The sequence below is a fragment of the Ornithorhynchus anatinus genome, chromosome 8, assembly GCF_004115215.2.
Source record: "Ornithorhynchus anatinus isolate Pmale09 chromosome 8, mOrnAna1.pri.v4, whole genome shotgun sequence".
Classification (NCBI taxonomy): domain Eukaryota; kingdom Metazoa; phylum Chordata; class Mammalia; order Monotremata; family Ornithorhynchidae; genus Ornithorhynchus; species Ornithorhynchus anatinus.
Window position 1 is genome coordinate 52,768,902 of NC_041735.1, and position 26,462 is coordinate 52,795,363.

General features: G+C 44.3%; 1 protein-coding gene across 1 annotated transcript; it reads right to left on the reverse strand.

Annotated features, from left to right (window-relative positions):
* Window positions 1–216: 216 nt before the first annotated feature.
* Window positions 217–25,725, reverse strand: MTURN (maturin, neural progenitor differentiation regulator homolog). Its single transcript, XM_001510705.5, has 3 exons — window positions 25,187–25,725; window positions 18,519–18,641; window positions 217–5,346 (listed from the first exon to the last, which is right to left on the reverse strand). The coding sequence occupies exons 1-3, from the start codon at window positions 25,346–25,348 to the stop codon at window positions 5,236–5,238; spliced, it is 396 nt and encodes a 131-aa protein (XP_001510755.1). The 5' UTR covers window positions 25,349–25,725; the 3' UTR covers window positions 217–5,235.
* Window positions 25,726–26,462: the final 737 nt, after the last annotated feature.

Below are 26,462 nucleotides of genomic sequence, written 5' to 3' on the forward strand. Positions count from 1 at the left end.
CAACTAGTCAGCTGCAACATCAAAGCAAATTTTTTCATATTCAGGGAAGACAATTCTTTAAAATCATATCCAATTTATGTAATGTAGAACCCAAAATTCATCTGAAGCCTTTTTCCTTTCCTTCCTGCACCTTATTTTTACATTATATTTGAGATCCTCAGAGGATAACCATTGACAGTCACTAGGAAGAGGCAAAAAAAATATCAGTAAGTCATCAATGTTTGGTAAATTCTTTAATGCAGGTTTATGGGACAACTACATCGTTGAATTTAATGTCCAGGTTTCTAAGAGGGAATAGAAAAGCAATGATGGAGAATGTTCCACACAGAGTTCACACTTTCTAACAAAGGCAAACATTTTTGGCAACCCATTTCACAGTTTTGTAATATTCAAGAGAAATTTCCAAGAGAAAAAAAAAACTCAAAATGAAAAGTTCCTAACTGGCAAACAGTTCAGTTATTTTTGCTTTATTTCTGACTAGTTGAATTAATCTCTGCATCCATAAATTAAGGCTTAACAAAGATTTTTAAAATTCATCCAGTCCTAAAAATTTATTTCCCCCTCCAAAGAGGAAAGCTGGTATCTTCCATGTAGAATATTACCACCTAGCTCTCTGCCCTCCTAAACAACAGAATGTACTTGCAGAAAAAATTTTTACAAGTTCAACAAAATGCACTTCTTTCCAGGATAATTTGTCAGACTTCTCTTAGGATCAACTGACTGTCACAAATTCTTCAGCTAAGCAAATGAATGCCCTTCCTGGGAACATTTTGGGTTGCAGCTGAGCTCAGTCTGCCAATGCCACCATTTCAAGCAGGAACACCTTTCAACGTCTTTCTCTTTGCAACCACAATAAAAATGAAGACACTGCAAGCCCAATACTCCAATTAACGAATTGTCACAATGTGTTGGTCACAGACAGCGTAGCCTGGCATTTAAGGAAATGTTTTCCTCAGATGCTCTACGTCTGCCGATCAGGCAATTTGGCAAGTTTCAGAAAAAAAAATCTAAAAAATCATTGATTCTCACCTTAGTCTTGGCACCTCCTATCTTTAATGACAGCCCTTTGGCTGACATTGAGGTGGCTTACTCTCCAACCAAATTACTCCCCGTATCAAGTGATTTGAAATCTTTGATATTCCCCTCTGCCAAAACTAACTCAGGAACTAGATTCCTTAGCAGTAAGCCCTTCCCAATAAACAAGTCTGGAGTGCTCCCATTCAGGCTCATCCACAAACTACAATACTCCTCCGGATACTGAAACCATCTAATATTAATAATGATGGTAATTGTTTAAATGCTTACTAAGTGCCAAACACTGTACTATGTGATGAAGTAGATATAATATAAGCCTATTGGCTAGCTGTATTCCACAAAGGGGCTCAGTTTATGCAGGATAGTGAAGGGGTATCGTACCCCATTTTGGCAGGTGAGGAAACTGAGGCCCAGAGAAGTTAAATGACTTGCACATCACACAGCATGCAGGTGGTAGAGCTGGGATAAGAACCATATTTCCTGACTCTGGGGTCTGTGCTCTTTCCACTGAGCCATGGAATTTTTACCTGAATCACCAAGTACTCCTTGGAGACCATCTAGATTTCTGTTTGGGTCTGACTGTATTGATGTCTGGGGCAACCCTAATGAGACAGCACCTTCCTTGTTTTGTCATGGCAAGGGTCTCTGTCATGATGGATGATGTCTCCTAAAGCCAAGAGTAACCATGAACCCAGACTGGCTCTTCCTTTCTTCAGGAAGCTTATCCCCCACATAGAAAGTTTGCTGGGGCTCTACTTTTTGGTTCCTTTACCCCACCTGTGCCAAAATGGTTAAAGATAAACAGAGTCACCTCCAAAGGTTGTGGAGATCCCTCTCCAAGGTTTAATCTCACGTTTGATTTCCACCACTTCCCAAAAACCACCAGCAGCAGCCGTGATGCCCAACCTTGCCAAAAGCAGCAGTGTGTAGGTCAGATTTCTGCCCTTTCAGCCTTCATGTCTCCTCACTCCATGTGTTTTACAGTCTAGCTGTGCTCTGGAGAATCGCATCAAAGCCCTGTGACTTTAAGCCTCTACAAGCAGCTTCCCAGACCACTTTCCCAGGGGTTGACAACATACACACAATAGACAGATTTAGTTGGTGCTTGGTGGAAGGGAAGGGCTGTCAGGTTAATGAGGCAACATGACAGTAACTGCCATGAGGAGTAATATGGTGTGTGCATTTACCATCTCACAAACTCCCAACACAAAACAGCAAGTGGGGCAACCCGGTGAGAAGCACCAAGAAAGCTGCTGTGATTATGGCCACAAGAAGGAGAAAGACCCTTAGAAGAGCAAAAGCCTATACAAGGAGCCACACCCCACCAAGAACATTGTTATCAGGATAACACAGTAGTTTACAAAATTAACTCTGGGTAAGCCACTCTTCCACAAAAACTCTCTTCACTACCCTATCTCTGACCTCTTCTCATTTTTACCTCTTTGCTGGTCACTCTGGGCAACCAACTTCTCACCATCTCAGGGAGACAGCACAAAGTGCATCACCTGGGCAGAGGTAAGGAGTTAGATTTCCACCTTCCCCACTAGGTTTTCCAGTCACTGCTCCCCTGTACACGATTCCCAGGAGGAGGCTATTTTAAATGATTAAATGCTTGGAGATGTATGTATGTTTTTTCCTTCAAAAGTCCCCATTTCTGATGCCAAGGCAGTAGGTGGGCTACCCACAGATTCAGTGGAATGGAGTGCAGAAAGCTGGGGGGATCAAAAAAGCCTTTGTCTCTTCAAATCCCCTCTCCCCTATTCCCTCAGCTTCGGTGGATGCTCTGTTCATAGAAAAGATTAGAGGGAAAGAGTCTGCATTTACCACAGCCTTTTGGGCCTTTCCCAATCTGCTTTGCTTTGAGAAAGAGAAATAAAGAACCGTTCTAGCCCAGTCTGCTGACTTGAGACCCAAAGGTTAGAGTTCTTGTTGGTCCACTAGATTATTAGTTTCAGTTCACTGCCCAGATAAAGAATGTTAATGAGATAATATAGAAATGTATTTCGTCAAATCCAACCCTCCTTTTTGAGAAAATACATACTATATTAATATCCATTTGCTTTTAATATATATGTAAATTTATATTTTCATCATCTACATATAAAATCCAGTTCACTTTAATGAGCTTAGTGTATATATCTTTTGGACACACTTCTTACACACTTGCAGAAGTCATTCTTCTGGCCTCTGGTGATCAGATGAAGAGTTGTTGAATACAGGAAATATCTACCTAATGTACAGCTTTCAATTGGCTTACACCATAGGAATACTTAATTGTTCATTTAAAGAGTCCTCAAAACGCCAGCAAAAGTAGCCAAATTCACACCACATCAGAGTCCACTGAATGGTTTTAAAAACAGCCTGCTGGGAAGGGAGTTGTGTTTGAAATTAAAATGTAACATATTGCGTGATGACTCTAGACAGTTTATAGGCTGCAAACTCCTAGTGGGTAGAGAACGTGTCTACTAACTCTGTTGTACTCTCCCAAGAACTTAGTACAGTGCTCTGCACACAGTAAGCATTTGATAAATACCACTGATTGATTGATTGATTGATGAAATGGACAGAAAAACATGTACTATAAGGCAGGAATGGAAACCACTAGAATTTCACCTGAATTTGGAAAGTAAGGAGACTGCAGTGTTAAACGGTGCACACCCACAACTCTCAAATGAATAGTCCCTAAAAGTGTATCACAACTATCATGGTTAAGCCTGCATGCCAATAGAATTACAAAATCTCAATAAGCTTGGTAGCTTTTCTATTTTTTTTAATTCAAGACTTTTACATTGTAGCAGTCACATTTCTGTGCACATTCAAAAATATTTCCATCCCAGATACTGAAAGTTTTACCTTGTGTTGAAAAAGAGGTATTCTTCATCCCAAGAATTAGAACCAAAAATCACAAGGAGGTTCTACTCAGAAAATGAACACTTCACTAACAGCACATTAGCTTTTGAAATCTTTTTTTAAAGACCTTTGAAGGGAGCTACTGATAACAGCAGGGTTTCAATATGTTACATATCAGTTGTTCCCGCGAGCTAAGCATATTTTGTTCAATGAAATTGATCAGCTTAACAAATCAGATCCTGAATTAAAAGGCCTTGTGAACTTCATTTAACGTTAAAAATTGGCTAAAATGAGGCATTTAGAAGCATTATCTAAAACAGTAAATTATATAATGGAATCCTTTTATTCTCAACCATTCCCCAGGATCCAATCTAATACAGAAATCTTTTTTCCCCAAGATTTTAGATGCACTTTGGGCAGTTAACAAGCACTCAATACTAAACTGCTGCTTCTCAGGCAATACTTCCTACTATCTGATAGTTAATAGGTAAAAACTGAACTTAAAAGTGACGATTGTTTTCAAAGGACTGATACCAATTTATTTCCCTATTAAATTAAGCTATGGCTTTAGAGGTTAAATGGCACTTATACTTCAGATGCCTCTAGCATCTCTAAGAAGTGGTCGTTTAAGATGAACATTACAGAAAAGGCAAGATTGGATGACATTCTAGATAGCTTTATCAAGTTTCACTTGATATCACTCAGCTATTTCCCCATTCCCATTTATTTTTCCAACTAATAACAAGTGCCTTTGGAATCAACAGTTTTGCCTGGAAGAGCAACCGTGTAATGTTTTTGCTAAACTAAGGATCCTGCTGCTACAAATCCCAGTTTACCACACATTTATATTTACTTCCCCATTCCCCAAGACTCAGTCCAATAATTGCTTCCCCTTTCCCCTCCCCAGGATTTTTTTGTCCATTTTTGCAGTTAACCACTAGATAGTAAAGTGGTGTTGCTTTCCCTCGGTCAGGTCACTTGAGCACTTTATCTCCATACTCAGTACATTCAGAGTACTCTACATTCACGTCAATGAAAATTAATTCTCAAATACAAAACTAAAAGAGAAGATGTCAGCAACTGAAACAGATTCTAAATTTAAAATGGCAAAAGGCTGAGACGCCTCCAGAGAAACCCCACTGAAGCAGGAGTGAAATTCAGGCCACTTCTTAGCAAAGCTCATCACAGATATTTTGTGGTTGTTAAAACTGGGTTTCATTTTAACTCTGATGCTGGGAGTCAGAATTGCCGTTGCGATGCACTAATGCAAAACGCTATAACACAGGAGCATATGACCCCACCTGGCCCCAAGGGGTTAACATCTTTAATCTGTAATTACTCCTCAGAAGTTTACTGCTGACTGACACCCATTTGTTGGTGGTCGGCTTCTGGTTCCTCTTCTTCCACATCTGCATTATATTCTTCAAACGCGTCATCATCTACATCTGGAAGCCCCAGTAACTAGTTATGAAGAAGAGAAAAAGAGTTGACTGTAAGTGCAATAACGAACGGCATTCAGCAAGACAATTAAAGGCCGTCTGATCTTAGTGAAGTAGTAAGCCCAAGGAGTACAGTGAAATTAGATTCAACAAAGCAGGGTAGGCCTTTTCATTGGAATGTACAGTGCCTTCAGGCATATTTTCAAATGTATATGGACACAACAACCTCCCTATGGAGAGGCCAAAGGGTGAAGTTTTGATATGAATATAGAGGGGTTCTAAGTTTCTTTTAACAGATACACATAAACCATAGGCGAGTGTCCTTATCAGTGAACATATCATGAACCCGTTACCTGCAATTTTTCCCCAAACTGAATCCATGTGTAATGTCTTGTAACTAGCCTTTCTTGCAGACCTTATCAAGGTTCTGCCTCTATGCTGTACAGTCTTCTACACTGTAAGCTTCTTGAGGGTAGGGAATGTGTCTACCAACTCTCGCATTATACTCTCCCAAATCCTTAGTACAGTGAACTGCACAGAGTAAGTGCTCAGTAAATACCATAGATTGACTGCTCTGCACAGAGTAACTGCTTAATAAACACCACTAACTGACTGATTATGCCTGCTGGGTAGTACAAAGTTGTAACTTCAATGCACCCTTTTACCTCCATCTCAGCAGAAGGTGACAACGATCATTCAGGGTGGAACCAAATATGTGAGAGGCCTAGGACAAAATAATTGTACCTGTCCAGAGCTAACTGAAGAGTCGCAAATTAATGGTAGCCCTGAGGTCATAGTTGGTGAGTTGCCATATGGCTAGTTGCCAAAGTTGTCTCTGTTCAACCAATGTGCCAATGTTTGAAACAATCCAAACACTAATTGTACTTCATGAGATTTTTATAAAGCGAAGCTGTGTTCCCTTCTTTTCTGCACCTCACTTGCTAATGAAGAAAAGATAAACAGAGCCTCAGTCAAAACAATGCAAGAGTTCAAACCAAAATTCATACAGGTCTTGCAAAAGATCTATTAATAGCTCCAAAACAAAATCACATGCTAAGCATTATTGGTGATTCTATGCATTTAGCTTGCCAAGGCTGAAACAACTGCAGACATGTGCAGTTTGGGGCTTAGAGTGATGCAGCTGTTGTCATCACAGAGAAAATGTCAAATGAGACAAATGAGGCATTTGGCTTATTTTATGATAGTACAACAAATCTTTGAGAAAAGAACATCTTTGTCGATTTGCAGTATTTAATAATGTTGGTATTTGTTAAGTGCTTACTATGTGCAGAGCATTGTTCTAAGCGCTAGGGTAGATAAAGGGTAATCAGGTTGTCCCACATAAGGCTCACAGTTAACCCCCATTTTACAGATGAGGTAACTGAGGCACAGAGAAGTGAAGTGACTTGCCCACAGTCACACAGCTGACAAATGGCAGAGCCAGGATTCAAACCCATGACCTCTGACTCCCAAGCCCGGGCTCTTTCCACTGAGCCATGCTGCTTCTCAGTATTTCCTCCAACCACCACAACTTGAAGGTTTCAGAGGATAGAATGAAAAATTGGTATGCCTTTACAGAGAAAAGGAGAACAGTTGCTTGCTTAGAGCATGAAGGGGTGATGATGTGATCCTCTTATCAGCCCCCTTTCAGAGGTGGTGCAGTTCTGTTTCAAGAGCAAGCCCAAAATTTCGCAAGTAAAAATAAAGTAGCTTCTTGTTTGGGAATCCATCAAACCACCATCCAAAAAAACAAACCTCCTCCCACTGGCCCGCCCCGCAAAGAAACCCAAAATACATTTATTCAACCACACAAGAATTCCTGAAGATGATTCTCCTCATCTCAGAAGGAAGTCTAAGAAGGGGGAAAATTAGGTGGGTGGGGGAGTTGGCGGTTGAGAGTGAAATCTTGGTTTGGGGAACACTGGCTGGACTGGGTGTTTTTGAGGAGTCGTTCTGGTCCAGGTCTTTGCTAGTCCTGATCTGGCCTTCCAAAGGCTGCTGCAGTTCAGTCCCTAGAAAGGAAATTCTGCTCAGCAGCTGAGTAATAAGACAGCACTTATCCCATCCCTCCTTGATTACTTTATCAGCCTCCTAACTGACTTGATCCCTGTCTGTTTCTCCCCACTCCAGTCCAATCTATACTCTGCTGCTTGGATCATCTTTCTACAAAAACATTCAGGCCACATTTCCCCACTCCTTAAGGAACTCCCAGTGATTGTCCATCCATCTCTGGATCAAAAAGAAATTCCTTACCATCTGCTTCAATCACCTTGCCTCCCACCTTACCTCGCTATTTTCCTACTACAACCCAGCCCACACACTTCGCTCCTCTAATGCGACCTTCTCACTGTACCTCGATCTCGTCTATCTCACAGCTGACCTCTCACTCACATCCAGCCTCTGGCCTAGAACATTTTCTTCATATCCAACAGACAATTACTCTCCCCTCCTGCAAAGCCTTTTTGAGGGCACATCTCTTCCAAGAGGCCTTCCCCGACTAAGCTCTCCATTCCTCTTTTCCTATTCGCTTCTGCGTCAGCTTGACTTGCTCCCTTTATTCATCCCCTCTTCCCAGTACCACAGCACTTATGTACACATCTGGAATTTTATTTATATTAATGTCTGTCTCCCCATCTAGACTGTAATCTTGTTGTGGGCAGATTGTTCTGTCCTCTTCAGCCCAAGGGAGAGAATTTAGCTGAATGCCTTACCCAGTGAAACCCCATCAAAGATGCTCGGGTCTCAGGTGGAACAATGGTGACTTGATTGGTCCATGAACTTCTCTAAAACTTTGTCAGCTGGTATCCTAGAGCTGATCACACACACGATCGCCCATGAGACTCCAAGAAATAAGACAGGCAAAGTACGGGACAGCTCTGCCTACCTGTCTCCTCCCTTCCCTCCTCTTAGCTGCAGTGAGTGAGGGCAGCTTTAAATTCAAATCAGCTTCACGTCTGACCTTTGGGTCTTGACGGTTTGAATCATGCTGTCTTACAGGATCTTAACTCTTCACCCTTAAAATGCATAATGGGCTAAACATAAGGGAGAGTTGAAAATAAAGAGCGGGGGGTAGTGAAAAGCCCCCAGCTCAATAAATATGAATCGATGGTGAGGACAACCCCAATTCAGAAGCGGTGATATGGGCCGAAAGCGAAGATAGAAAGGGGATTCCCCAGCTTCTGTCCCCACCCACTCCTGGTCACAGCATGAACCTTCCCAGCTTGCCTGAGGTCCCACTTGGGGTACCACTTGATGGAGACAGAGATGGAAGATATGGTAAATCCCTGAGCCAAAATGCCCCCACCGATAGGATACAGGCAGAGGTTGGTGACTCAGATGTGGGGGGGGTGGGGGGGGTGGGAGGGACTCTGCCACATAACCTGGGCCTACAGCCACCCATGTCCAACAACACATACCACAGAAATCAAAGTCTTCAAAGTGCAACATACAAAAACAAACTTTCAAAGAGTCAAATGCATTTACATTCTGGGAGGAAATTAGGACCTCTCGAGTCTAGTCAGGTGAATTTGGAAGTTGACCGGAACCTTAAGTGCATAAAGATGAGAGGAATGAATTTCTGACTACTCCATTGCTGAATTCAACATCAGAAAGCCGAACACAAACTCACAAAGGCCACTCTCCTCATATAGCCTACAAAAGAAAGGCAACCTCCAGCCCCTAGCTTCATGTGGCTAATACCCTTTCTCTCCCTTCTTCAGGAGAGCCCCAGGAAGCACTGGATAATTCTATCAGCAATACCACCACCAAAACCAAAGGTAATTCCTGTGGCCCACCTTGGGTCCAAACTTGCACTCAGGCAATTACACTTCCCCTGGTTAAGCAGCATGCCCACCCACCCGCCCTCACGATGACGGACTAGGCCTCAATGGGAAGCACTAAAAAAGTGGCAGTCTTTGAACACACAGGACATAGCTGCCACACAATCCAATGTCAAACTTGTTTGGAAATCTCTTGGCATTAGGGGCCGGGATGCTGCCTGTGGGCAGAGAATGGGTCATTTCATTATTCTATATTTCCCAATGCCTAATGTAGTACATCTTGCCAAGTGGCTTCAATAAATGCTGTTTCTACTCCCCACTACTCTTTATTCACTCTAAAAAAGACACTGAAAATCATTCTAAAGTGACTAAAGCAACAAGTGGACTTTCATCCAGCCAGATTCGCTCAATGCCTGAGATATACTCATAATAATTTGTATTTAAGTGCTTACTAGGTGACACGTACTGGTTGAGTGCTGGGGAAGATAATCAGATCAGACATAGGGCTCACTATCTTATGTAGGAGGTAGTACGAGTATTGAACCCCCATTTTGCATCTGCAAATGAATCTCTCCCAGCCCCACAGCACTTTCGTACACATCTGTAATTTATTTATTTATATTAATGTCTGTATCCCTCTCTAGACTGTAAGCTTGTTGAGGGCTCATTATATTGTATTCTCCCAAGCGCTTGGTACAGTGCTCTGCACACGGTAAGCACTCAATACGATGGAATGAATGGCTATAGTAAGTGCTTAACAAATACAACTAAAAATAATTCAATATCTGTCCCCCACTCTGGACTGCAGGTGTCTTACAGGGACTGTCTCTACCAACTCTCTTGCACTGTACTCCCCCAAATGCTCAGTACAATGCTCTGCACACAGTAAGAGCTCAAATACCATCGATCGGTTGACTGACTTGGGGGGTGCCACAATTTATTGCTTTAGTGTAGCCAAGTCCTTATGAGTGAACCGCCTGCCCGCTGGCTGGGAAAGATGTAGCAACAAGCTTATGAGCTGGCAGAGGGTGAATCAAGTAGGGAAGAGAAAGAGGATTTTCTTCTTCGCCTTCCTCTGGCTCCCCAACACAGGTCTGAGGGAGCCCAAAAGAGCAGTAGAGGGAGAGTAAGGAGGGACTGATCTGGTTTGAATAGCTCTTGTTTTTTCTGTTGGGCTCAGTTTGTACCCCTTGGCCTCAGGCCACCGCCACTAGGTTCCATGGGGGAACTACTCTTCCTTGGAGGGGGAGGTACTTTTCAAGCCACCAGGGAAGAGGAGGAGTGTGCTGCCCAACCCAGAAGCAAGGAGCTCAATGCCCAATTGGAGCAGCCTGAGCCCAGAAATGGGCAGGTGGGACCAAATAAGAAGCAGAATGGCTTAGTGGGTAGAACACGGGCCTAGGAGTCAAAAGGATGTGGGTTCTAATTCTGGCTCTGCTACATGCCTACTGTGTTATCTTGGGCAAGTCACTTCGCTTCCCTGTGCCTTAGTTACCTCATCTGTAAAATGGGGATTAAGACTGTGTCCAACCTGATTAACTTGTATTTACTCTTGTGCTTAGAATAGTGCTTGGCACATAGTAAGCACTTAACAAGTACCATAATTATTACTATTATTAAGTCCTCACCTTCTTCACCATGCCTTCTTCCACCATAAGGGGAAGCAGAAAGCAGGAAGCTAGCTATGGGTTTCAGGTAAGTAAGGCCTCAGAAGGCAGTATCTAAATCTTCTCTTCCCTCCACTGACAGATATAAAATGCATACACACACATACACACACACAATGTCTAAGACTGGGATACACTCACATGTAAAGACACACCTACACCCAGATGCACAGAAATATGCCTATATATAAAGACCAGTCCAACACAGACTGGGGACATCCACAATTTAACATATCCACAGAAACACAAAGACAGGGACTCAGAAACAAACCTAAATATGATGACACCCATGGTCAGAGGTATACAGGTGCGGGAGATAAACAGAGATGAGCAATATGACAGCGTAGGAGGAGGAGAGTGATACGGAGAACATAGGAGGAGAACAAGGAGGGGAAAGGAAACCAGGAAGAGAGAAGGGAATAGATCGATTGTATTTATGGAGTGCTTATTGTGTGCAGAACACTGTACTAAGTACTTGGGAGAGTACAATATTACAGAGTTGGTAGACATGTTCCCTATCCATCACAAGCTTACAGTCTAGAGGGATGCAACTCATCATCACTCCTTGGCTAAGAGCAATATTTCTGTAAGTACAAGATGTTACACTTCATCCCTTTTACTTTGAATGTAATGATACAGTACTTTTTAAAGCCAGTACATTAATAGCTCTTTCTCAATCATTTCATTTTAATCACATAACATTCCTGAGAGGTACAGAGGTCAGATAGTATAATCCCCACTTTACAGATGGGGAAACTGAGCCAAGAACCAGGAAACATAATGAGAGGTTAAGTGACTTATCCAAGGTTATACAGAAGACCAAGTGGCAGAGGTGGGACTACAGCTCAGGTCTCTCAACCCCCAACTCATCGAACCCCAACTCACTGCCCCCTAAGCCCCATTCAGTTTCTATCAAGCCTCTCTCACTGCCTCAGGGTAAATTAATTACCTGTTCTTCCTCCTTCTTAAATTGAGAGACCCATGTGGGACAGGAACTATGTCTGACATGATTATCTTGTACTTACCCCAGATCTTGGTTCAGTGCTTGGCTCATAGTAAGCACTTAAATACCACAATTATTATCATTATTATTATGATACAGTCCACTGAATTACATCACAGTGGGAGTGTTCAAGCTCCAGAATTCCATCTCTAAAGCCTGGGCACATTCTCTCACCTCTCACCTCCTATGCTCACAGCTGGTTGATCACAATGAGATGAGCAAAAACCAGTTCACAGATTCCTCTTCTTTTTAGCTTGTGAGCTCCACAAGAGATAGAGACCATGTTTAATTCTCACCTGCATATTCTCTTAGTATAGTGGTCCATAAACAGTAAGCACTTAGAAAACACTAATTCTATTACCACTACTACTCATGGGACCTAATTTATTTAAAGAGAGAAGCTTAAACACTGGAAGATTCCAACACTTATGTGATTCTGACAATCCTTTTGCCAAAAAACTACAGAGGGGAAAGTCCAGGAGACCTCTTAAGTAGGGCCAGGATGGACGGATACTCTGAAAGCGCTCTGATTGCCAGGAACTGGCACCAATCAACCATAATAAAGGAGAGGGTTCTCTTGCTTTTGGACTCATAGGAGCTTGTGGCTCTTCAGAGATTCAAAGCAGTAATGAAACCAGCAAATCCATCAAGGTTGGGCTGCATCCCTACCATGGGACACATTTTCTTTCCAGTCATGGAAGCAGTTGCCCCTTAGATTGGATCTTCATCATCTTCGGGATTCCCAGTGGAGTCTCCGAGATTTTAGAAGCCACAGATGCTTATTTACTGGCAGGGATCGAAAGATCTGCTCCCCAGCTCCCTGTCTGCAGCCTGAAAATTTCCCCGCAATTTCTGGGTGCTGCGGGGCAAAGCCCAGGACCGTGCATTTCTGACACTGACTTTCTCTCAGTGCACATCTTGAGCCTCAGCTCCTACTGGGTCACTGGAAGACCTTGACCCTTGGCTAAGCCTTGACCCTTGGCTAAGCCCTCATGAAGACATTAATCTAAAGGATGGTGGGAGACACCGGGTGGCAGTAGGCAGCAGAAATCAATGTCAACAGAGGGCTGCTGCCATGAACAAAATTAAGGTTTTAGTGGGCCTGGAGCATAGCAAAATCAATCAATCAATGGCAATTACTGGGCATTTACTGTATTAAGCACTTGGGAAAGTACAACAGAGTTTGTAGACACTTTCCCTGCCCACCAGGCGCTTACAGTCTAGAGAGGGAGAAAGACACTAAAATAAAACTTGGATAAGCCCATAAATGCTCTGGAGGCGGAAGGTGGGGCGAATATCAAGTTCTTAAATGGTACCGATCTAAGTGCATAAGTGATGCAGAAGGGAGAGGGAGAAGGCGAAAAGAAGGCTTAATTGGAGAAGCCCTCTTTCAGTGGTTCTTCCCAGTCAATCATTGCCTCCTAACAATCTTAGTTGTGCTCTCTTACTTAATTACGGTATTTGTTAAGTACTTACTATGTGCCAGACACTGTACTAAGTGCTGGGGTGGATACAAGCAAATCGGGTCATAGTCCCTGTCCCACATGGGGCTCACACTCTTAATATCCATTTTACAGATGAGGTAACTGAGGCACAGTTCATATAAGTGTTCCTTATATCCAACTTTGCCAGTTTTTCTATTTTTTGTGGTACTTGCTAAGGGCTTACTATGTGTTAGGTATTATACTAACCGCTGGGGTAGATATAAGATAATCAGGTTGGACACAATCCCTGTGCCATATGGGGCTCACACTCTTAATCCCCACTTTACAGATGAGGTAACTGAGGCACAGTTCATATAAGTGAATTGACTTGCCCAAGGTCACACTGCAGACAAGTGACGGAGCCAGGATTAGAATGCATGACCATCTGACTCCCAGGCCTGTGCTCTATCCACTACACCATACTGCTGCCTAGCTGCTGCTTGACCTCCTGGGGCTGTTTTCAGCCCAGCAGAACTTAGTTGGCTTAGTTGGCTCTCTCAGTTCCTTAGAGAGAGGAAGTACTACAAAAGCTTCAAAAAATTAAATAATCACACGTTCTCACTTTTTCTCTGGTCAAATCACTTATCAAGATCACACCACACCTTCTCCAAACCACCCCATTAGGTAATATTGCTGTTTCCCATATTGTTAGAATATGAGGACGTACAAGCCCCTTGTGAGCAGGGAATGAATCTCAGGTAACTGGTTTTTTGTTTGTTTTTTACGGTATTTGTTAAATGTTTACTATATGCCAGGCACTGTACTAAGCTCTGGGGTAGATACAAGCTAATCAGTTTGGACACAGTCCCTGTTCCACATAGAGCTCATAACCTTAATGCTGTTCTTTACCAAGTGCTTAGTACAGTGCATTAAACCCAGTGGGTGCTCAATAAATGCCAGTACTACTATTAATCTTATAATGACTCCTACACTGAGAACTTCCCCACAAGACCTTAAGCAAAGGGAACATGTTTATTTTACTTGCTTTTAACAGAGTCTAGCACAGTGTCATTAAGACCTGAGTATTTAAGGACTTTGGATCATGATGATGAGAAAAGGAGCGGCAAAGCTCATTATATCAGTCAATCAATCAGTGCTATTTACTGAGCCGTTACGGGGTGCACAGTCTTGTAGTAAGCACTTGGGAAAGTATAATATAGCAGAGTTGGTAGACACTTTCCTGTCCACAAGTAAATTTCTGACGGACCTATTGCTAGATTTCTTTTAGACAATAGGCACATGTTAATTTACACAATAATGACATAGTGATGGACTCTGTGCTATAAATTCAGATGTGACACTGTTCAGAGGCATGAAAGGCAGGAGAGGAGGATAAAGAAAAAAATGATTGCCCAAACATTATATATGGCTAATGACACATTTCAGATGGAAGGAGCTGGGGAAAAAATGAAGAATTTCCATACTTGCTTTAAGCAAGTAGTAGTGAGAGTATATTAGCTTTGGTTCTAACTTAACTGAACCCCAAGATGTTCCCAAAGAAACAGCAGGCACCTGCTTCCTTCTAAGGCAGGACTATCGAACACTAGTTTTGCAAGAATAAAATATACAAAGCTCAATAATGCTTTGCATTAGGAAGAAGAATATTCAAGATCAAAACTGAACATTTTTCTGAGATTCACAGTCCTTTTTTTCTTATCTTTATGCCACAAGTTAAAAGCAGCTGCATGAATTGTTCAAATTTCCAAGGTTGATTAAGAAAAGGAAAAGTGCCTACATTGTACCCACTTGACAGGACTGTTGATATGTGAGGGATTACGTGTTTGTGTTTCTAAACAATGCAACAGCACCTTTAAGAATCATCACTTTGTTACACCACAGACTCAATTTAAACTTTAAAGAAAGGAAAAATATAAATTTGTTAGCCTACTGGAAGAACACGGGCTTGGGAATCAGATGACCTGGGTTCCCTTCCAGGCTTTGTGACTTGTCTGCTTTGTGACCTAGGGCAAGTCACATAACTTCTTCATGCCTCAGGTACCTCATCTATAAAATGGGGATTAAGGCTGTGAGCCCCATATAGCACAGGGATTGTGTCCAACCTGATTATCTTGTATCTACCCCAGGGTTAGTACAATGCCTGACACATAGTAAGCACTTAGCAAGTACCACAAAAAATAGAAAAACTGGCAAAGTTGGGCATAGAACACGTAAGGTGGATAAACTGAAAGCTCCTGCACAGAACTCAGTGAACCCATCATCAATCTAGTTTCCCCATTGGCTCACCATCAACCACTCAATCACATCTTCCCTCCTGCCTGGAACTCTCTCGTTCATAACCAATGGACCACCAGTCTCCACATCTTCAAAGCCCTACTAAAATCACATCTCCTCTGAGAAGTCTTCCCCAAATTACCTCTCATTTCCTGACCTTCTTCACCCTCCCTTCTGTGTCACCTATGCTCTTTATACTGTTAAGCATTTTGATACCCCACCCCGAGCCCCACAGCACTGATGTACATATTCTTATACTCTGCCACTTCCTTTATCTGCAATTTATTTTAGTATCTATCTCCTCAATGAGATTGTAAGCCCCTAGCACTTCTGTTGTATTGTAACTCTCCCCAGCACTTGGAATAGTGCTCTAAACACAGTAAGCACTAAAAATACCACTGATTATCACCCACTTAATTCTCCATTCATGAATATGTCCTAGCTCTGAGGTAATCAATGCCTTTAAACAGACCTGTCACACCGCCCCCCCCCCCCCCCAGTGTAAACAAAGCTACACTGAGAGCAGCAGTAAAGACCCCTGCCAGAGATTGCCTCAAAGAAGGGCGGAGATCCTATTGGGCCTTGAGTCACCCTATCCCTCCAAGGAGAGTAGGGAGTGGGGGGGTACTTTTATTCCCAGTTCACTGCTTAGAAGAGGAATTAGGCAATTTGTGCAGGGTCAGAGATGGAATGACCCCTGGTCCAGTTCCTTAGCAAACCACCAGACTTCTGGGCTACATACATACTTCGTGTGGAAGATGGGTTTAGGAGCTTACCACACCACATAAGGGCTTTAAGACTGCAAAACCAGAGAAGTGGTCAAACCCATTCCGCTAGTATTTACTGATCCGATTTCATATTGAGTGCATAGAATTAAGGGAGAGGGGCCGTGAAATTAGAATCAATCAAGAGTATTTACTGCACACCTAGTCTTTATAAAGCACTGTTGAGTATTTTTTGTTTGTTAATTGGGCGGGGGGGGGGGCGGTTTGTGGTATTTAAGTGCTTACTATGTGTCAGGCATGGTACTAAGTGCTGGGATAGATACAAACTAATCAGGTTGGACACATTCCCTGTTCCACATGGGGATCACAGCCTTCATCCCCATTTTACAGATGAAGTAACTGAGGCACAGAGAAATTAAGTGATTTACCCAAGGTCACAAAGCAGACAAGTGGCAGAGCCGGGATTAGAACCCAAGTCCTTCTGATGCCCATGCTCTATCCACTAGGCCATGCTGCTTCTCACTGTTCTAAGTACCTGGCAGAATACAAATAGAGTTAGTAGATATGATCCCTGTCCTCAAGGAATTTATAATCTAGTGCGAGAAACAGAAAAAGCAATAAATTTAAGGAGGGGGAAGCAACAAAGAGTAAATAATCAATATAAGTGTTTGGGGGAGTGGGGGAGTGAAGCAGTGGAATGGTAGTGGGGTGGGAAAAATCAGGGAAAGCCTCATGGAAGAAATTAGATTTTAATATGGCTTTGAGGATGGGGAGAGCAGTGGTCTGTTGGACGTGAAGAAGGAGGAGTTCCAGACAGGTTGGAGGGTGAGAGCAAAGGGTCAATAGGAAGAGGGAGGAGGAGAAGAGAGAGCAGGTTCCCACAAAACCTGTCCCGGCTTCAGGTAGGAGGGTGTAGTAGATAGAGCACAGGCCTGAGAGTCAAAAGGTCAAGGGTTCTAATCCCAGATCTGCCCCATGTCTGCTGTGTGACCTTTTATATTGTGAGCCCCATATGGGACAAGGACTGTGTCCAACCTGATTGTCTTGTTTCTAATCCCAGTGCTTAGAACCGTGCTTGATACAAAGTAAGCACATAACAAACACCATTAAAAAAATGCTCAAGTAGACTGAAAAATTTGGTCAAGTAACTTTAGCTCTAAATGCTTAAATGAGAGGAAAGCTAAGTGTCATTTGGTTAAAGCGTCAATACAGGAAATTAAAAACAAGGTCGTAAAGGGAAATATGATTAGTGGAGAGAGGAGGAAACTTCTATACCCTATCCTTTTCACCATCACAAATATAATTCAACTCAAATTTAATATAATATGAATACAATAATAACCATATAATAAAATATAAATAATTCAATCCCTAAATATGGGGTCAGTGTCACTATCTATCATCAACTCCAGAAAGATCACTCTTCAGGTCTTGACCTGAGTGAGAATCAGAATAGCCTAAAGGAAAATAATAATGTTGGTATTTGTTAAGCGCTTACTATGTGCAGAGCACTGTTCTAAGCGCTGGGGTAGAAACAGGGTAATCAAGTTGTCCCACGGGAGGCTCACAGTCTTAATTCCCATTGTACAGATAAAGTAACTGAGGCACAGAGAAGTGAAGTGACTTGCCCACAGTCACACAACTAAGTGGCAGAGCCAGGATTCGAACCCATGACCTCTGACTCCCAAGCCCGTGTTCTTTCCACTGAGCCACGCTGCTTCAAAAGCAAGGACTGGGGGGTCAGAGAACCTGGGCTCTAACCCCAGCTCTGCCACATACCTGCTGTGGGACCTTGGGCAAGTCACTTCACCTCTCTGTGCCTCAGTTCCCTCATCTGCAAAACGGGGATTCACTATCTGTTCTCCCTCCTACTTGGCCTGTGAGCCCCATGTGGGACCTGATTTTCTTGTCTACCGCAGCACTTAGTACAGAGCTTGTCACACAGCCAGCTCTTAATAAGTACCACAATTACTATTGACCCCCTGGACTAGAACAATAGGACTGCATTCATCGATGATTGAAGAGGGTATCATCTCACCTCCCATTGGCATTGGGCTTCCCCAATTTAAACAGGGATCACCACAGAAACATTATCATTTCAAAAAGCAGCTGGTTTGAAAGAATCAACCTTATCTTCCCTCTCCCTACTCAACCCTTCCCTCCTCCCCCCAGATTCGGCAACCATGCCAAACACTAGCTGCTCTCTCAAAACCGCAAAGCCGACAATAGAACAACATTAGTCATCTGGCCACTCTCTCCAGAGCCCCTTATAAACTATCCCTTAGAAACCAAAATTAAACCTACAGGTCTGAAAGACTTGAAGACTTTTTCCAAGACTTCATGGAGGGTCTTCTTGCCGCAGGAGGAGATGTAATCTTGTGCCAGTTGCAAGAAAGGTAGGCAGTCTTCACTCTCACTCCACACATGCTAGGTACCCACACCAAGAAGAAAGGGGAAAAAAATACAACAGTTATTTTAAAAAAAATCAACTCCATTTTAAACTTCTTTTTCAGAATGAAAATGCACATTGTGCAAGACTCCACTAGATTGCCAATTCCTCCCCTAGCTCATAGGCTCTCTGAGGGCAGAGATCATGAATACCAACTCTATTGCACTGTAGAGCCTGGGCTTGGGAGTCAGGAGGACCTGGGTTCTAATCCCAGCTCCACCACTTGCCTGCTGTATGACCTTGGGCAAGTCACTTCACTTCTCTGTGATTCAGTTACCTCATCTGGAAAATGGGGATGTAGACTGTGAGCCCCACGTGGGATAGGGGCTACGCCCAACCTGATTAGTTTATATACCCCAGCACTTAGCACAGTGATTGATACATAGTAAGTGCTTAACAAATACTACCATTATTATTATTATTACTCTCCCAAGCACTTAGCAAAGTGCTCTCTGCACATAATAATTCCTCAGTGATTACCACTGATTGAATGACACACAGTTTAGAACAGAGCTGCATCCCAGTAGAGATGGAAATTTGCCATCTTCAGACAATCTCCAAACTTCATTTTAAGAAAGGTTTTCCTCTCCTTCCCTGGCACAAACTGCCGCTGGAGCTGCTAACACTGCTAACACTGTGGTCTAGCGGGGTTTTAGTTTCCCTCCTTTCTTTCCCCTTTGTACCCCCTCAAGTGCTTTCTGATGAGGGGTGAGATGTTTAGAAGTCAAACTTTCAGAAAGAGAAAGAGAAGTGCAAAAGAGCTGGACAATCATAAAGTTGTTTATCCACTTTATGGTTGTCCAGATCTTTTGCTTCTCTCCAGTCTCTGAAAGGAAGGTTGAAAGTAGCCCCTGAAATGGGGCTCCCATTGTGTTCCCTGATTGCCTTGTGAATGAGATGGTTGCTTGTTTCCTGAATGGAAAGGGAACTTGTAAGAACTTAAGAGGTCAAAGGGTTGGCCTGTCCCCCTCACAGATGATCGTCTAGAGCAGTTCTTTCATAGTTTGGGGGAGTTAACTGGTTAATTCTTGCAAAGAAGAAAAGTATAATTTTTTCCTCTGAAAAATAGTTGGCATGAGATAAATTGTCTCAAAATCCCATATTTCCATGCTGTGAGGTCATAAAACACTGTTCCAGGAATATCTGTAAGTTTTAAAAAATCGGAACAGTTCTATGGTTCATTTACCCAGAGACAGCCCCAAAAGTCTTCATATCTGAATGAACCAGGTCTAGGAACGAACATATCAGCACATTCATGCCAGAGCAGGCATTGCTGTTGAGAAAAGCCAAATGCTAATGAAACGGTCCAAAAGAGAAGTGGGGAAGCTTGGCTGACACAGGAAGGGAGGGCACACGGAGAAGTGATGTACTCAGAAACGAAGTGCATTACGTACACCTTTGCATTTTTTAACGATGACTGCCACTACAGAGAGGTTTCATCTTCTTCCTTTCTGGTGCACGACTGCTCCAGTCTTAGCCTTTATGATTTTTTCCTAGAGTATTTTCAGAATAATTTTGGCACTGGGAAGAATTGTGTTCACAAAATCCGATCCCATATGCAATGAGCAATCGGCAAGAGTAAGGCAGTTCTGCCTATGGTGCCTCTTCTCCAGATTGCTGGCTGTCATACTAAATTAACTTATGATTAACTATTATTATTATACCATGAAATGTGTTAAGCACTTTCTATGTGTCAAGCTCTGTTTTATCCTGCATTTTCCTCACTGCCGGGTGCATTTTACTACCATAAAATTCCACAGCTTGTATTAATCAGCATTTGTTCAAAATAAACCTAATGCACAAAAAGAAAACCCTGAAGTTAGCAAGAAAACTTTCAGGCCTAACATTATTTTTTTAATTTCCAAAAGCAATATCCAAATAGCAATCTGAGGAATTCTGCTTGTCAAAATCCTGCACCTGGGCAACACAGGGTGTGAACTTGAATCTTAATGATCTGACTTGCATATATCTAGAGGAACCGGGGTAGAACCGGGTTGCTTCAATAACAAAATCCCCCTGCTCAGGTTTAGAGGACTTAGAAAGTCAAGGCAATAAGCAAAATTGTGAGCCCATTGTTAAGTAGGGACTGTCTCTATCTGTTGCCGAATTGTACTTTCCAAGTGCTTAGCACAGTGCTCTGCACACAGTAAGTGCTCAATAAATAAGATTGAATGAATGAATAAACTACACACCTGAAAGGAGACTTTGCAAATAACTCACTAGAACTCAGTCTCTTGGTAATAGGAAAAGCAGTTGGTTAGCTTGGCGCGCTAGGACAGAAGAGAATTGAACAGTAGCCGAGACTAAGGAAAACACATTTGACCAACTGGGTAAACACAGGCAGATATTTTTCTTTCGATCTGAGTTAGTTTTACTCAAGATTACTTTGAAGAGACAGAAAAAGAGAAGTTACTTTCCTACAATTGTCCCGGGGTATTATTCAAGATGGAATAATTTTGAAAAACTTAAAAGACTACACTTGGGAACCCCGCCTTTTTCTAAAGCTATTTTAGATGATAAGACCTCCTTTTCTAGAGTTAGATGATCTAGCAATGTTGATTTTTCCTAGCTTTAACTTCCCGTCACTTAACTCACTTAGTGAGTCAGAGCTGTAGTGTGCCTTCATTGAGAAAATTAGAAAAGCGTTCAGATTGGCTGACTCTAAAAATCACAGCCAGGAATGTTTAGAAAAGCTTATACATAAATAACTCTTTAATATGGAGGCTGCAAATTACCAAGGAACAATTGAAAAACAGGTCATACAAGAGATATAACACATGTACCAGGCAGTATTTGGTCATAATACTGAAAATCTAGCAACATACTTCTGACATATCCCTGAGGTTTGGGGTATTTGTCCATGCCATAATTAATGCCAACTTAAAATGAAATGATTGATGCATTTATTAAAATTCACAGGAAATAAATCATATTCAAACCTAACTGAACCTTTCTGAGGCCAGGCTGGGCTCTTGAAATCCTCTCACTTCCTGTGGGCCGACTGATCACTCCGTAATTTGGAGAATTTGTTTATTAAACATGCACATTTTCTTCTAATTCGACTATTTTCTAGTGTCACACCCTATAGGAACACTAGATAAATCTGTGCTTTAATTATTTATATTTTGAAACACTGTATTACCTAATTTTTTCATATACAGTATTCAGCAAAAATAAAGTTATCCTAAAGTAAATTATCACAAATGATGAAAATATATATACAGTACATTAATATCATTATACTCTTCCTTACATTAAATAAATTATTATTTCCAGCTCATGAATTTCCAATTCAATTCAGAGCAGGATTTAGACAAACTCTCAGCAAGATCTCAAATGCAATACATCTTTTTAAAGGTGACGGTCGAAAGGGCTGGAAAAGGTAGGAACAGATGTTTCTTTTTAAACCATTAAAGCTCTAGTCCTGATCACTGGTTGGGGAGACTGCTAATGGCCAGAGGTGAGAAGAAATTATGAGAGGAGGGGGGAAGGGGGGAGGAAAAGAGGCAGGGAGAAAAACACTCAGGAGGCACCAGTCCCCTTGGCCTACAATGGGAGACAAGGGTGTTTCGTTTACCTACACTTGTGAGCACGCGTGCGTGCACACACACACACACACAACCGCCTCTCCTCCCCCTCCCCATACACTTGCCTGCCCATCTGGTTTATCTACTGATGCCAACCCCATGCATACTCCTAGAGCAAAACAGAGCTCTCAGCTGGCAAGAAACGAAAGCTGTTGGCTCTCTTGCCAAGGCTTCATAAGACCTACCCAGTGGAATGGCACTCTCACCCACCTGTTTGTTCACACTCTGGGAGGAATCCCAGCAAATGCCAGGTAGCAGAGTATCCCAGCTGAGGAAGTCCGGCAGCCGGTAAACCGGCCCTATTTGTAAGAGTGAAGCCTTTGTTCATGAGAGCATGGGCCGAGGAGCATGTTCTTTTCACACTGGAGGTCAAAAGGGGGCAAGGAAGCAGATTGGGATTGGGCAAGAGGACTGAGGAAGGGATGGATTTTGGAGTTCGAAAGTGGAGGGCAAGATCGGAGTGTGAAGACTATTACTCAAAAATTGAAGGCCACATTGGAGAATAGGAATTACTAGTTCTATTTTCTTTCTAGCAAATGATAAATTTCCTCCTGCTGCAGAACAGGAGCTTATTCATGAGCAGGCAGGGAACATGTCTACTAACTCTATTACTGTACTTTCCCAAGTGCTTAGTACAGTGCTGCACGCACAGTAAATACCACTGGTTGATGAGCATTTTGTCCTGACACCCCTTTGATGTTCGGCACATTCCGCTTAATTTTATTTCAACGTCAGTAGTTATTCGTTTTTGCTGGTCCAGTCACCAGCTATTTTGGAGCAGTTTCAATATGTGAAAAGTCTTCCCACATTCTTCTATTGCTCAACTTTTTAATGAAGTGGGAAGCAACGTGGCCTAGTGGAAAGAGCAAGGGCCTGGGAGCCAGAGGACCTGGGTTCTAACTCTGCTTCCATCATTCATTCATTCATTCATTCAATCGTATTTATTGAGCACTTACTGTGTGCAGAGCACTGCCCTAAGTGCTTGGAAAGTACAATTCGGCAACAGATAGAGACAATCCCTAACCAACAATGGGATCGGAGTCTAGAAATCATCATCATTTGTCTATGGTATGACCTTGGGCAAATCTCTTAACTTCTCCATCTGTAAAATGTAAACCTGCAAAATGGGGATCGAAACTGTGAGCCTCATGTGAGACATGGGTTGTGTCCAACCTGATTAGCTTGTATCCACCCCAGCACTTACTACAGTGCCTGGTTCATAGTAAGTGCTTAACAAATATCATTTTAAAAAATGGTCAATAGCATTTCTGGACACTTCTCTAATGGGGTAGGGTGACACTAGAACAAATTCTACCCAATGTGGTTTTAAATGACTTTTATAAAATGTTTTTTAAAGGTCATATTGACTGTACATGTCATAACTATATGTATAAATGCTTAGATACACAAAGAGGCAAGAATGTATTGAGCTCACAAGTATCATGTTTTCTGTTCTTTTAAATTCCCTGAGGGGAATTTTTTGCTGTGCATCCACTGCTGCACAAACTTGCTGTTAGACCTTGCCCTAGTTCCTCCTGCAGAAGCCACAGAATGCTGCTCTTGCCTTCTGCGGTGTGAGGACCCCAGGGCCCAGGAGATGGCCCGCACCGTAGAAGTGGTGACTCGCCGGGCATCTGTGCCAGCCTATGGCCCCCAGACTGTGCTGCGACCCCCCAGGGCCCTCTCAAGAGTTGCTCAAGACACTTCCTATACCTAGCCCAAGCATGGCCCATCTCCCTTCGCCTCCCTGGTACGACCTGATTTATTTGGGCCAGCATTCCCAAATTTCCCAAATCTTAACCTACTCAGTGTGTTTGTATATGTGTGTGGGGGGGGGGGGGGGGGGAGAGGGGTCTCCTTGCCTCCCCTCTTCCCATCCCCTCCCCTATAAACTTTTAGTGGGTGGCAAAATAGGGGAAAGAACCAGAGCCCAGACCCCTGGCTCCTTCATGGAAGGATGGAGCTGGAAGAAAAGCTTCCCATCAGGACGGACTTGGCTTCCCCCGGTTTGGCTCGCCCCAACCCCAGCCCAGCCCAGGCCCAACCCACCCCCGGCCCTTTTCCCGGGGAAGGTAGCGGTGCCCTGCATCCTGCAGCCCGGGCTGCCAATGACCATAAAGCAACAGGAACGGACTCCATTTTGCATCTTGGGGCTATTATTTTACCCGTGGAGACAGCGGGGTCGAAGTAATCTCGGCCCTCCCTGGAGCGAGGGGGAGTCGCCTCCCCTTCCCTTTCTTCTGTCTCTCCATCTCCCCCCACCTCCATTCCTGCTGGCCTCTCTGGGCGCCGGAGTTGGAGGCCTGGGGGAGGAAGGATTTTTTTTTTTTCCCGTTTTCTCTCCGACAGCCGCAGGCCCCGAGTCCATTCCAGTTCCCGGGAAGCCGGACCCCACCTCGGATGGAAGAAGGGGGTGGGGGGCGTCCTAGACTTGCCGAGGACTCCGCGGGCCGCCAAGAGCGGGGCAAACTGCAGACCCCACCCGGGCTAGCGGCCGGAGGGCCCCGCAGAGGCGTGATTGATGGCACGGTGGACAGACACACAACACCCAGGGGGACACACTCCGCGGGCCAGTGTCGCCTAATAGGAGCCTTGCTGATCCAAGAAGGGACTGGCAGCGCGCGTGTCTTAGTTGGGCGGGGGGGTGTGTGTGGTTTGGGGGCTGGGATTTGCAAATCGGGGTCAGCTCCCGCTGCAGGAGAAAGGGACAGGAGACCCGTCCGACTCCCTTAAAGGGAGGGGGCTCGTGGGGGGCTCCCCCAGCCCCCAAACTGCCCGCGGCCCCGGGCATCCCCTACGCCCAGCCCGGGGCGGGGAAATGGCGTGGACGGGCCAAGGCAAGGAAGCCTCAGCGGGTCTCCTCCCCCCCAGCCCAATATCCCCGGGGCGCGCAGCCATCGGAGGGACGGGAGAAGCCGCCTCCCCGCCCCACTTACAAAATTGTCCCCGCAGCCGTTGTCGGGACAGAGCACGTAGAAGGAGACGCCGGGGTCCGCGTAGAAATCCATCCTCCTCTCCGTGTCCTCGGTGGCGATGAGGTCGAAGGGGGTGTTGGAGCACCATTTGTCCGCAACGTCAGCCAGCTGCTGGAAATCCATCCTCTCGCCGGCTCCCTTGCTCTCTGCCCTCCTGGCTGGGCTGGGCAGGGCAGGGCAGGGCAGGACTGGCTCCGTCCTTCCTCCTCCTCCTCCTCCTCCTCCTCCCCTCCTCTGCTCCTCCTCCCCAACCGATTGAGCCTCTCGCTTCCAGGGCCCGGGCAGGGCCGGGACCGGACTTGGGCTGGACCCCTGCACCCCCGTCCCAGACTCCCGCTGGGAATCTCCCCCTGGGAATCTCCGGGAAACTAAGTGTGGGGAGTGTGCGGCTGCTCTGCCCCTCTTCTCCTCCGTCCCTCCCCGGGCGACGGCGGGGCCGAGCCGCAGGACCGGTTCCAGGGAGGGAGGAGAAACGGTCCTCGGCCAAGCCGCCCCTGGAATGGAACACACAAAAAACGGCCCCGCGCCGCCGAACGGCCTCGGCCCGTGACGTCACCGCCCCGCCAGCCAATGGCCAAAGTTGGCGTCCCCTCGGAACGTTCGGAGAAACGTTCGGGGAAACGTTCTTGAAAACGTTCGGGAAAACGTTCTTTGTCGGCGTTGTGGCCCGTTCCCCCGCCGCCCGGCCTACGCCTGGCTGGGGGCCGGGGAGAGGGGTGGAGATTTGCAAGGCCCGCCGTTCTTTGCTGACTTGGCTTAGACCACCGACTTGGGAGTCAAAAGTCATGGGTTCGAATCCCGCCCTTGCCCTTCGTCGGCTGGGTGACTGTGGGCCAGTCACTTCTCTGGGCCTCGGTTCCCTCATCTGTCAAATGGGGATGAAGACTGTGAGCCCCACCTGGGACAGCCTGATTACCCTGCATCTCCCCCAGCCTTTAATAATGTTGGTATTTGTTAAGCGTTTACTATGTGCAGAGCACTGTTCTAAGCGCTGGGGGAGATACAGGGTAATCGGGTTGTCCCATGTGAGGCTCACAGTTCAACCCCATTTGACAGATGAGGTAACTGAAGCACAGAGAAGTTAAGTGACTTGCCCAAAGTCACACAGCTGACAAGTGGCAGAGCTGGGATTCGAACTCATGACCTCTGACTCCCAAGCCCGAGCTCTTTACGCTGAGCCACACTGCTTTACAAATACCAATATTATTATTATTACCAGGGCCTGGGGAGTCAGAGA

What these genes read in the sequence shown, in the direction of transcription:
- MTURN (XM_001510705.5), bottom strand. Translation starts at nt 25,348, where the DNA reads ATGGATTTCCAGCAGCTGGCTGACGTTGCGGACAAATGGTGCTCCAAC. An exon ending in ACGGCTGCGGGGACAATTTT is followed by an intron (nt 18,642 to 25,186) that starts GTAAGTGGGGCG and finishes GTGGGTACCTAG; the next exon opens with CATGTGTGGAGTGAGAGTGA. An exon ending in TCTTCAAGTCTTTCAGACCT is followed by an intron (nt 5,347 to 18,518) that starts GTAGGTTTAATT and finishes CTTCATAACTAG; the next exon opens with TTACTGGGGCTTCCAGATGT.